We start from the raw sequence: 13,280 nt of genomic DNA on the forward strand, positions 1-13,280 counted from the left end.
CACTGTGACAGTGGGTGGGTTTGAGCTGTGTCTGCTGTGCAGAGAATAAAGCAGGAGGGACCCTTCAGACAGCCCCTTTTTCCCAGCAATTGGACAAGTTACATATTTCAAAAAAACAGCCCGGTTTCTTCCTCACCTGTGTTTTTACGTTAGAAGCCGAGAGGAGACCAGTGGTACGGTTTTAACTTGGGCGGGTAAGTTCCAGCTGGCAAAGCGTGTCCAAACCTGCCCCTCGCCAGCACAGAAGGGGAAAAGGTAGTTGACATACAGCACTAATAATAAATACGTATACAACTTCGGTCCTAATTTGAAAACATTATTATCATCATCATCATCACTACAGTGAAGCTTCTTATTTATGCATTTTTCGGCTTTTTGGGTTGCAAGTGCGTTTACAATCTTAACTCCCTAATCTTTGCTGCGTTGCCACGCGGTGGGAAACACGCTGGAGAATTCATGGATGGAGGAACAGCAGCAATGCACAAGATGTTAAAGCACAGCCTGGGGTGGAATATTTTTATATCGTTCACGCAGTGCGAATACTTTGTAAAATATTTTTGTGGATGATTTGTCCGGTAAAGGTCCTTAATTCAGGTTTTCAACCACTTTGATGTTTTGATTCCGGTTTTGGAGCGGGATGAGGTCGCCCAGCGCTGCGGTGCAGATGGGGAGCAGCGGGGCTCGAAATGCTCGTACAATAGTGGCACAAGCAAACAAGTTGTTCCCAGAGCAACGGAACTAATGAAGTCTGTTTTCTTGGAGATTTGTGTCCTGCCTTCTCTACAAACATGCCCCACGATAAGGCTGCTCTCCAGTGACAATATTCCCGCCATCTCTGAGCCAAACTGTACGTAGTTTTTCTTGTGCCTCGTATCTTTCTCTTCCCTTTAGTTCTTTTGGACAGCGTCTGGTAAGAGGCTGGGCAGCAGGTAGTGTGTGTGGCTCAGTAGGCAAACTGGGTGAATGGTTTGAGTTCACATTTAAAGCGTCCTGTGGCTGGAGATGCTGAGTTTTTCCTCCTTAACCCATCCCCGGTTTTCATACATCTTTTAAGAATACGATGTGTGAGAACTCTCTTCCTCTTTTACATCTGACTGAAGTTAGTTCTGAGTTCAGAAGTTACCGGAGAGGAGTAGAAGCAAGGGTTAAGGAAAAGAGACCTGACCTGCACGTAAAATGAAGATACATATATCTTGTTTTGTGAAGAAAAACAGGTCTGTGTTTGGTTTGTGTGTGGTTTTTTTTTTTTATCACTGTGTAAACATCATGCAACTTCTTGAAATAAATCTCACACATGACTCATGCACGTCAGTTCATCAGCTGTTGTATTTAGGGTGGGATTTACCTCACCTAGTTTTAGGCATCTACCAACTGAACAACTCTGGGCTCCTTTTGTGATTAGTAGAAAACTAATGGATACAGTCACTAGAGTTTAGAGTGTGCTTCCCCCCTGTCTAAACTCTTCGCCTAAATTTGGGCGCTGCACATGTACTTCACTGCCTGCTGCCGAGAGTTAGAAATCTAGCTGAGATCTCTCTACCGAAATCATCAGGTGGGACAAACTGCACTTTGTATTTCTGCAGTAATAGCCTTTCAAAATAATTTGCTGCTTGTATATTAATTCTGCCTCACGCAGATTTTTTTTGTTTGTGCTCGTAAACTCATTAAGAAACTGGTCCCTCGTTCCACCTCAACCCTGTGTTAATTTTTGGTGTTGAGAGACTCGGTCTAGAATGAAATTTTCCTCCCAAGAGTATCAAGTAGAAAGAGCAAGTGCAGCAGGGCAGGGCTGTATCAAAACTAGGCAACAACTGCATCTGCCAGCTCTCCCAGTGTGCCCTCTTGCTATTTTAAAGAGAGGTAGTACCCTAACCAGAGTAGAGTAACCCTCTCTGAAGTCTGTGAAACCCATCAGCTTTCTGGAGTCAATTTTGGGGTGACTGTCTTGCGGAACATAAATTATGTTGATATTGGCGACGTGTAAAACCTGTTCCTGCTCCCTTTGAAGTATCGAGGTCTGTTAGCATCAGCCTCTGTCCGTTACCCCGAGTGATCTCCCGTGGCCCTGGGATGCCGTCGCCTCGCTGCCTTTTATCTGCACGCAGGAGGCACGGCAGTACGCGTCCTGGTTTCTGTTGTTGTTTTGAACTAATGAGGAGAGCGTGATGATACAGCAAACCAGGCGTTATAGGCCGACTGTGAGGTTACAGATGCCTTTGGCACTCAGGAAAGCGACCCCCGGGAGAGCTTTGCCCGCGGTTCGGCAGCGCTGCCCGGAGCAGTGAGAGGGAACAGGCAGCTGAGATGTTCTCGGAGGGGGCTGGAGGTTTAGGGACAGGCTCACTTTTGAATCCATGTCTCAGTTTGCTTCATTGCTCAGCTCTATGTGGCTGAGGTGCAAAAGCGAAGTTTAAAAACTAATATTTCACAATTAGATTTTTTTTAATCTTTATTAAACTATTGCTCCAGTGTGCTAGAAGCTGTCTTACAGCTTCTACTAACCTGTCACTTCACAGGCTGTTTTCCTCTCTCAGCAATTATCCCAAAGCCCTTTTTCCAGTTCCCTAATAGCGCTTCTAAAAGTGAGACTTGCATAGAATCGCAAAGCTTTTGACTTGACCAAAGCGAGTGTAATTTTTCTTAAATAATTCGCTGATTCGATCACGCAGCGAACACTATGAAAATGCAGGATTAACTAATATCTTAAATGGTTTGTGATCCTTCTGTGCAGTGCTGCATTATTCTGGTCTTTCTTGATGGTTAAAGGGCCAGAGCTCTGAATCATTAAGGTTTGGTATCCACATGGTTTACTATAAACAAGGCTTAAGTTCCAGCTATTCCCCTGGTTAGACTCAGTCTTGAAAACTAACCTCTGACATCAGATCTAGTTTCTTCATTCAGTACTTCAAGGTTGTTACCAAACTAGTTTGCTCAAGAGGCTTTGGCATCTTGAGGAGTTTTTTGTTTGTTTGTTTTTAAAAAGAAAGCCTTGCAACTTCTTTTTTTTTTCTTTTTTTTTTTTTCCTTGGGGGTCTGATGAAACGTGTCTATAATGATGTTTTGGGGTTTTTTTAAGTTACTTTGAATGGCTTGGTAACAAGGGCTGGAGGAGTGTTTCCTCTCTGGCAGCACAGTGCTGTGCTGCTGGACATAGAGCTGAAATTTGGGAATTTATGTTTAGTTGAGATTTTGCCAGTAGTTTGACCAGCAATAGCTTTGGACCTACTACTGGAGAATCAATCTGAGATTTTTATATTTTCCTGAAAGCTGATTTATGTGTGTTTTTGAGACCAGGTTGTCTGCATTATAATTGACTGCTCAACTTTGCTCTCCTCCTGGGATCAAACCTGCCTAGCCTTCATACTGAATCGCTGATTAATTCCTCTGCCCCTGCAGAAGAAATACTATCAAGAGAAGTTGTGGAAAACCACTTAATGCTTTGCTTAAAACTGCTTCTTGTTGTCTTGGTAACAATAAATTTATGGGGTGACTTAAGCAGCTTCTGCATGAACAGAAGATAAAAACTGCCGAACAGAACTCAAAGGCATGAAAAGATTGAGAACCCTCCAACAAAAAAAAAGCCTATTTTCTTTCAGATATTCTTGACTCCTTATTCTTCTCCTTGATCCTTGAGGTGGTTAAAAAAAGGAGCTCAGATACCGTGGTGGTATTCATCACTTAAAAAACTAAAAAGTAGAACGTGAAAAATAATCTGAAGTGTGATTTTTCTCTAACTGTGGAAGAATCTGGGTAAACGCTTTTAATCTTTGTACATTTACAATTAGATTAGCCTTTTATTCAGTTGCTTATTTTAGAAAAAAAAACAAAACAAAACAAAAACTAATTTGCTTTCAATTTCTCCTGAGTCTCTGTACCAGGCTAACGCTGGCATCTGCCGTTGCCTTCCGTGGAGTCCTTGCGCAGGAGCCCCCAGCACTGGGACCCCTTAAGCCCAGCAGACAATGTGCCAGTTTATTACGTTGCTGTAGCTCAGCTTTGAAAGCAGCAGAGTTTGAATAACTCGGGTCACATCCTGCTTTGCCAGGACGTGTAGAACCTCCTGTTTGGTCTGTGCTGGCAGCGCTAATGACAAATAATGCATTCTGTGTGAGAGCTGGGGAAAAATACAAAAATATTTCTAAAATGCAAACAGCTGATGGATTGTGGATGTGTACTTCCAGCTCTGGTAGATTTATAGGATTATTTAATACTTCAGGATGCTTTGCTGTTTACTCCCAGGCTTCACTTGCCTCTTTTTAGCTGTGCTCTTGGAGCAGGAGCTCTGTGGGTTAAGGGGTTGTCTGGGGGCCAGTTTATGGCCAAGTTCTAGTGATTTACCTAATTCTAGTCCAGATGATGAAAGACTCAGGTAATTAGGCTTAGTGTATAGATGCATTTTGGGGCTTGAAGCCACAATGAAACCCTAGAGCTTTTACTCTCGAAAGTAATTCTTAGTCTGTAGAGTCGAGCTGTATTTTTTGACCTTTCCTTGAGGCCAGCTGTGCACAGATTACTCCAGGTCGTACTTTATGCTGTGATACGGCCGCAGGTCGAGGGTACCACCTTACCGTGCTGTGCTTGGTCTGTGTGCTCAGCAAGCAGTAAATAAGCAGGATGTCGGATTTTGCATTTATCAGGTAGCTTTAGCTGCTCTGGTGCCTTGTACATTGGATTTCAGTTTTATTTGCCCTTCTGTTGTTCCTCCTTTCATGAGGAAACCACTGGCCTGCCCTGTCACACACTTGCTTCCTTGGAAATACCTCTCTTAATTATTTAACATTAAATATTTAGGGTACTTAAAGTGAATCTGTGGCTCTCCCAGTTCTTTTAGCACGCTTGGGATGTGCAGCAAGACAGCTTTCTGGCTTGCTTCCAGGTTGGCTGCAGTTTTTCGTGGGGCAAAGAGGTTGCTGCTAGTTGGTCATCAGATTTCCTTTCCCACTTTTAAAAAGTACATCCTTGGTCTTTGAGGCACTGTGTGCATTAGCTTTTTCTTCCAGAAAACAATTTATGAAACGACTTGGATATAGTGCCAAAAAATCCCATTGGGCAATAACATTGCTTCAAATCCTATATTAGTGTTGCCAGATTTTTATTTTTTTTTTATTGCAGTGAAGCAAATTTTTGAATAATCATTAAGACGTTTGCATAGAATTTATTTTTAACCCACACAGCAGTGGTCTGTGTAAAACCACGAGGAGTCAGACAATTGTACCTATTAAACATCTGTCTCCACATCAGTTTTGTAAGGCCTGATTATTGCTGGGTGATTTCTTGACACTCTGGCATGGTCATTTTATAGTCAGTGAGCTTTACATACAGTGACAAAAATTTGAGTAAAGATCCTGTGCTTTTAATTCTTGGGGGGGGGAGGTCGCTGTCTCAGCTGTAGACAAAAGAGAGACTCCCTAAAGTAGGTGCAGTCTTAAAAAAAAAAAATCATTAAAAATAATCCCCCTGAACAGGACAGAGGAAGGGTTGTTTTGCAGCCTTGCCTTTCCACAGGCTTCCCCCCTGAACATCAAGGTCCAGCTGTGTATTTCTGTGAAGCTTGCTTTGAAAAGGGTTATCACCAGGACTTCTGTTGTGCTGCTCAGGCATGCTGCACTCCATTGCCTTCTTACCTGTGCTTAGAGTTTAAAAAAATACTTCCCTACTGAAACATTTTGCTTTCCATCTTTTCCTTTTGCTGGTGCCTGGATTCATGTTAATCTGTTTATCTTCTAATTTATGCTTTGTGCAATTGTTCACTTTTCCAAGTCTTTGGGTTACTGATTCTACTAAATAAACCATCCAGATAGTCAAGGCAGGGAGATTCGCAACCTTGAGCAAATAATATCAAAAAAAGCCCAAACACCTGATCTGAAAAGAACGCATAGGGCAGAATTTACTAATGTAGTAAATTACTCCTGTCAGCAAAGTCCGGGCAAGAGTGTGGGCTGTGCTCCTGCACATGTCCAGGTTTTTCTGCCCTCTTCTGAAGCACTACCATTTCCTAGCCATTATTCTTTTCCTACCTTCCCCTCCCCGCAACCATTCTAAATGACTTCCTCCAATCCACCGGCATTAATTGCACAATCTGAGATGAGGTAGGTGTGCCGCTGGCAACTATCTAAAGAAAACAGACTCCGTGGCATAGACATCTCTTACTTTTGTAAACGCCAAATGACGTCTAAGAACTGGTGTTACAACTGCCGTCGTGATAGAGGCAACATCCAGAAAGTCAAGATGGCAGAAAAAAAATTATGAAATACCCCTTCGGTCTTATTTTGTAATCCTATACCATAGGGAATGTTCCCCACAGTATATTTCTTAACCCTCGAAGCAGGCTTTGCTGCAAAGGACCTAGTGGTGAATGCTGAGTGTAGCTATATATTACAGTGCAGTTGGACAAAACTGTGGATTTAGAAAACAAAACCAATTACCTTTTCTTAAATAAATAACTAACATTGTCCTTTGCCTTCCAGTCTGCAGAAGCATGGACATTCGCAACAATCTGACCCGGCTGAACATGCTTGAGAACTGCACTGTGATCGAGGGCCACTTGCAAATCTTGCTGATGTTTAAAACCAAGCCTGAAGATTTCCGTGAGCTCAGCTTTCCTAAACTGACTATGATTACAGACTACTTGCTTCTTTTTCGTGTGTATGGCCTGGAGAGTTTAAAGGGACTTTTCCCCAACCTCACTGTGATTCGAGGAACTCATCTGTTTTTTAACTACGCGCTGGTCATTTTTGAGATGGTTCACCTGAAGGAGATTGGCCTCTACAACCTGATGAACATTACTCGAGGCGCTGTGCGGATTGAGAAGAACAATGAATTATGTTACTTGTCCACCATCGACTGGTCAAGGATTTTAGATTCTGTAGAAGATAATTACATTGTGGCCAACAAGGATGACAAAGAAGAGTGTGGAGATGTGTGCCCAGGAACTGTGAAAGGGAAGAGCAACTGTCCACCTACTGTGATAAATGGGATTTTCATTGAACGCTGCTGGACCCACGATCGCTGTCAGAGAGGTGAGTGGGGAGTGATACACGTCAGCTGTGGGTTTGCTGTCAATTTTTAACCCGTCAGATCTATTGGAGGGCTAATAGGTGCCTGTTAACCAGCTGTCTTTAAGCACAGCTTCCTAAAAGTAAGGCTCAAAATTAACATTAGTCAGGTGAAGAGAGGACCTATGGGATGGGGCTGTTTTAGCAGTTCCTTCACCAGTGTAAATAACGTATCCAAGAATGTTGTGTTTTGGTTTCTTTGGAAAGTTAGGGACTGCCTAGAGTTCATGAGTTTAACGAGCTGTGAGTGTATCTGGTATCTTCTATAATATCCAAAGGGGTATTATTATCTCTGGTGAGGTTTGGGTAGGGGATTAAAAGTCCAGATTGACTGAAAGGCTGCAGCAGGCAAGAAACAGAACAGGGGAAAAAAAGTCTTACGGAATAAATTCAACTCTTTAAAGGTGCAATTACGTTTTTACTGAAACATTACTGCTGTAAGAAAGTGTAAGGTCTGTGGATGAGTGAGCAACGTTTGCGAAGAGCAAGAAGCTGGAAGCCAAGTCAGACCTGAAGGGAAAAGGAGGAGGAGAAGAGAGGACCTGGGTGGGGTTTGCCCGGAGCATGAGTCCTGGTGAGGATGAACTAACCGGGCTTTGAGCCTGGGGTTTGGTTCAGGGGAGAAGCTCTGTTCAGAAATTTAGCTGCTGTTGCAGCCCCTGAACTCCAGTTCTTAAACTGCATTAGCGTTGCTTTTTAATTTTGTACAGATTTGGTTTTGTCCAAACTTGGAACTGACCTTAAGTTCAGTTTTAATTATGTATTTACTTTGATTTATGTTAAATCTGACTGACGGGGAGCAAAGTGAATTGAGGTAAAACTGACACATTTTAGAGTCGTCTGTCTTTTCTGGAGGTGGTGCATCCAAATGAAGCAGTGTGTCCTAAGACGAAATTAGGAAACTTGCGGGCTGGAGAGAATTTCTTGCCAAGCTTTAAAGGGCAACTCAGAGTGCTAAGTGCCAAATTTGAGGAGGAATTCCTACCAGTATGAATAAACTAATGAAATTAATGTGGTTTCCCCACTGCTACTCCTCACCCCTAAATCGTCTAGCTTCCTTTTAAAGAAGGTGGTTGGTTTTGTCACCAGAATAGCAAGGTATGAGCAAGAAGATGCAAATGTTCATGTGTGTTGCTTTTTTAAGACGAAAAATAAGGTTATAAGGCATTTTAGTTTGTAAACTCTTCTGATAGATGGTTCGGCAGCACTGAAACCTGGCTCCTTACACATTTGTGTTTTGTGTTTTCCACTATTTCATAAGGTTGAAGATCTAACTTAAACTTTTTCAGTGGCTAGACCCTTCATCATGTCCCTGGTTCCTGTGAATTTTCTGGGGCTGTGCTACAGCAGGCTGGAATGCATGGTTTCTCTCCTTTATGTGCCTGCCTATTTCCATGAAACCTGTAGGAATGTAATATTTTTACCACTGGGGCAGAAATCTCAGCTCCTGAGCCTCTCCTACAAATTCAGTTAAATTTATTGGAGGGTACCCGTGCAGTATCACACCCTCCCTTACCTTAGCTACCTAAGGAAGCCAAGCTTTTAAGTCCATTTGACTTGAAATTGAAATTTGAAAATGATTTCTAGAGTCATTATAGATGTTCCTTGTAGAAGATTTAGAGAAGCAATGCTCCTGCATATTTTGGCTGTAATTGATATGCATTTTCAAAACACTTAACAAGCCAGGCTTATCTTTGTTTTGAATGTTAAGATTTGTACTTTTATTGATAGCTGGTGTTCTCAACAAGCTGCTCTCTGTATTATATTGTGCCTTGTGACACCTGCCTGTGCGCCTCTCGAGTTAATTGTACCAGCTTGAGGAGTCTTTTAGATTCTTTTAGACTTTTGTCAGTAGTCTTTAGGCTTTCAACACAGATGCGCGCTAGTAACTGTGGTAGAGATTAAGTGACATTTATTTAGTGAACCTGTTCGTCTCTGTTTGCTCTGTTCTCTGTTCCTGTGCCAGCCATAACGTATCCTTAGCATGTGTAATTGTTTTGTCAAGATTATTAAGCGCTTGTGCGAACTGTACTTTGGTTTTCCTTAGCCTGAAGAGCCTCACAGCAACTCCCAGAACCGAGGGCATGAATGTCATGAAATCTTTCCCTCTGCATTTTTGCAGCTTATCTGGGAATCTTCAGCAGCTAATTCTGTGCTGAAGTTTCCCATCTCTCTTGATTTTTAAGTGTATTCTCCTCTTTTCCATTTGCTCTTTGGCTTTTAACCAGTGCTGGAATGAAATGTAGCAATTTCATTCTTAATTTTCCTGGGGGAGTTTTGGTTTTCTGTGTTATTTGTTTTTAACGCGGGTTATTTGTGCCCCTAGTTTGTTTTATCGCACTTGGTGTAGAATCTCCTGTTTGCTATTTTTTGGTTTGCATCTCTGGCTGGGAAGCTGTTGCTGTCTAATCTGATAGTGCTCCTGCCCTGGGACTGTGGGCCAGGATATTTTGTTTGCTGTTTTGTCTACCAGAAAAAAAAAAATCCTTAAAGAATATGTAAATAATGATTGTTTTGATGTTACAGAGTGCGTGTTAATTGACAGAGACAAGTCCCAAGCTGTCAAGCTTTTCCAGCCCGCTAAGCTTTGAGTCTCGCTGGAGAAAACAGGAGATGGGCAAGAATTTTGGGAAAGCACATGTGGGAAGGCTGAAAGATGTCACAGAAAGGTCTCGTGTGAGTGGGAAGGGAGATGGTCACAGTTGGGGTTGGTGTGGGGTCCCTGCGTGTCCCCCATCTCTTAAACACCAGCCCCTGAGCTTCCCCTGCCTGCTTCCTTGCAGTGGTTTCCTTCACGTTATCCCTGCCACGTCTCCTATTGATCGTACATCTTTGATATTTCTTTATTTTAATCAGCACAGATATCCCGGTTAACTCCCAAACTTTCAGTTATAAGCATATAATTATCTCTGAGGCACACATCCAAGTCTCTGAATCATCCTTGCAGCTATAACTCCAGCCCAGAAATTTTTTCAGTTGGTGATAACATGTTCAAGACAACAAAGTAAAGGATCTTTTTACAGACGTTAGAGCTAAGGTTGTGGATGAAACCAGTTGGGCGGAACTGAAATGATTTGGGGTCAACCGCACGCTTTGAAAAAACAGTTGCAATGTTGAGGAATCTGTGTCTTGAGTGCAAAGATGTGTAGGTGGATGTAGCATAGATTGAGATCGGTCGGGATGTGTTTCCTGAAAGTTTTCTTGTCTTTTTTCTAAATTACTTGTGTTGGTGTGAAAAGCAAGTCGGTTCAATTAAGGCCAACTCATGTTATATTTTGGGTAGGAAGTGAGGGAAATATGTAGTCTGTTTGGAATTTGGGTCTAGCCTTATGCTGTTTATGGCAGCCAACTGCTGTTCCTGTTCTGGAGGGTTTGTACCTTTTCAGCCCACATTTTTATAAGGCTTTTTTTTTTTTTTTCACATACATACTTATTTTTATTGCCGTAAAAACGTAGTTCTTGCTTCGGTGCAGCGTGTTCATGCAGAGAGTGTCTTTGGTGAAGAATGCAGACAACAAAAATGCTGGAAATGCCACATCCTAGACCTCAGTCTAGATCTGCCAAACATGATTTTCATATTTTGCATTTTTTTCCACTTTTTTTTTTTTTAATGTAATAAAAATGCTATATGTCTGTCACTCCGCTTGCGGAAGGAACAATTCCCTCTGAAATAGGATTTCCTGCCAATTCTCTTTGCAGTCAGGCTTCTCTGTCCGTACATAATTTGAAGCAGTCTGATGGTTTTGACAGTCTGATTATAAAGGCAGGTTCATCCTTTTACTTGCATAAGGTAATAGGAAGGAAAAGTGGAATGGCCAAATAAAAATGACCAGGAAAATGATCTGCAATATCAGACAGGCCCTTGGTGAATACTGAAGGACTGCATTCCTGGAATATAAAGATGGATATCTGAAATATAGGCTTTGTTCCTTAGGGGATATGATGAAATTCAAGTTCTCCTGTTCACCCTCGATGAAACCTTTGTAGGAGTCTGTTATCTTCTTGATCTTGGGATGCTACCAGGAAATTTGAGTTGTTAGGAGTGTGGGCCATTTCAGGTTGGTAGATAGACTCTTTCTTCAATCTGTTATCTTGCTTTATGTGATAAAAACAAAAGTTGTGTCTCTCAATTAGTGCCATCTAGAATTTGTTGCACAATATTAACCTCATGAAAAGAAAGTGGAAAGTATATGAAACCACTTAAGCCAATTGAAGAGGAGGTAAAACAGCTGTTAGAAGGGATGACAGTCTGGAGTAATTGATGTGCAAAGGAGCTGCTGAAGAAAGGTCCTTTATGAAAATAATCATGTTTGTCCAGATTTTTTAATTATGATGGGGAAACAGGTCTGGAGACAGGGGATACAACAGAATCTCTCTTTAATTTTCCTGTGATTTATCCAGGGAAGATTCGGGGACAGGTAGGGGACAGGTGAGGAACTGAATAGTAGTTTTAATAGTTCCCTTTGTTTCCTAGTACCAGCCACACAACAAAGCACTGAGAAAAACATTGCTCAGCCTGAAATGTCTTTCAACTGCTGTGAAATAGCACCGAGGGCTTCTAAAGAGACGGTGCCAAAAGAAATTCTGCAACTATGAACATCTTCAAGCCAGGTTTGAATAATAAAGTTCAGAGGTGTGTGTGGGAAACGTTTTGTGATGTTTACTTAGGTAGGAATATTACTTAGCAACAACTTCCTGTAATTTTTATGTGCTGGGAATTTCTGTAACCATAAGCTTAGTTTTATTACCTTTGCATGGGAAAGGGGTCTCGAAGCACTGAACAGACTTCAAGGGCAAGATATTTTTAAAGCTTCAAACACAAAAGAAATTTTTCCAGTTGCTACCACATGAAGTGGAAGTGCTCCTTTTATTTGGAGATCTGATAAGAACTGCCTTTTTTTTTCTTTTTTTTTTTCCCCTAGCTCTGACAAATGCCAGATGGAAGTTGACACCCGATAATCTCACTGGGGTGTCTGTTCTGAACCTTGCCAAGCGACAGCTTTATTGAGTGAGTGTATAGTGCTTGTGGTTGGGGCTATTGTGATGCTTGCAAAGGGCTAGACATCCTAAACTAATTCACTTTAGCTTATTAAGAGTAGTTAAGAGATTTATGGTGCTTGGTGGTGTGATACAGCCCAGAATTGGGGGAAAAGGGGTGGAAACAATCACTCCTTACAAATGGCCATTTAAGAGTCTAGTACTTACTTTAAAAACACCAAACAAAACTGGAGGCTGTGAAGAAGCATCTAGTTAGGCATTTCTCCACCAGCCTGGGGTGACACAAAACTCTGGGATTTCAGCAGAGTTTCAGCCTGCTGAGCAGTCCCCCATGCATGCAGCTCCTGTGGTCTCACCACATTTATGTTTCTCCAGCTTCTTCACTGCTGCACCTTTACTTAAATGCAGGGGGGTCCAAGATTTTTTTTTCCCCTGCCCCAGTTCCCAACCAGCACTTCAGGCAGAAGCCACTGTCTGATCCGTTCCATCTTCAGAGCGTTTGAAGAAGAACTAATTCATAGCTCATCCAACAGTTAATAAGCAGTAAATAGAAAGAATTCTCCCCAAAGTTAAGATATCTTAATGGCTAAGATATCTTATCACGGTCTTGTCTAGACCGTGCTTTTGCCAAGAAGGGTTGGACCAGATGATTCTTGAGGCCCCTTCCAACCTGGAATTCTGTGATATCTTTACATACATACAGATAATTTCTGTACAGATGTCAAGGCAAAGGTTTTTGATTAGTTAAAAAGGAGAATGGGGTATTTCGCTGCTGATATAGTGGAAATGGGAAAAGTTTTCATCTTGTTTGGTCTGAGTTTTAATTCTTTCAACCTTAGCCCCTTCCCCAAAACACTTGTTATTTAAGTCAGTGTCTGGGCTGTTGAGGAGGCTGAGTGGAGTTTAACACTTCACGTGTGGTGGTTCAGCACTAAAGTAACTGGATGATGTTTTAAGATCTCAGTTTTCAGTCGTGATGTTGACTGCTTGTGATTTCCAAGGGTGGTGTGCCAAGGGTACTTCGGGTACAATACTTATTCTTTGCACTTCAAGAACAGTTCCAGCTTACCTTATTTGCTTAAACAAGGGAACCAGCACTATCCCTTGTTAGTTAAAATATAGAAGACTGAGTACACTTGGCAGACACATTTGTTGGAAAATGCTCTTGTCTGGGCATGGGTGTAGAAATGGGAAGTTACAGAATGTAAAAAAAAATAAAAAAAAAAA

At 41.8% G+C, this 13,280-nt stretch overlaps 1 protein-coding gene across 3 annotated transcripts in view; it reads left to right on the forward strand.

Annotated features, from left to right (window-relative positions):
• The first annotated feature begins 678 nt into the window (after nt 1-678).
• INSR (insulin receptor) overlaps nt 679-13,280 on the forward strand; it is a 109,882-nt gene continuing 97,280 nt past the window's right edge. The window contains exons 1-2 of one of the 3 annotated variants that reach the window (XM_026865089.1): nt 679-847; nt 6,468-7,019. In XM_026865089.1, coding sequence (XP_026720890.1) covers nt 742-847; nt 6,468-7,019 — 658 coding nt within the window. In that variant the 5' untranslated portion in view covers nt 679-741. Of the gene's footprint in view, nt 848-871; nt 1,215-4,017; nt 4,187-6,467; nt 7,020-13,280 lie in introns of those variants that run through there. The other 2 variants (XM_026865091.1, XM_026865090.1) reach the window with 2 other exon arrangements.

The sequence above is a fragment of the Athene cunicularia genome, assembly GCF_003259725.1.
Source record: "Athene cunicularia isolate RWA chromosome 28 unlocalized genomic scaffold, athCun1 chr28_part1, whole genome shotgun sequence".
NCBI classification, from domain to species: Eukaryota; Metazoa; Chordata; class Aves; order Strigiformes; family Strigidae; genus Athene; species Athene cunicularia.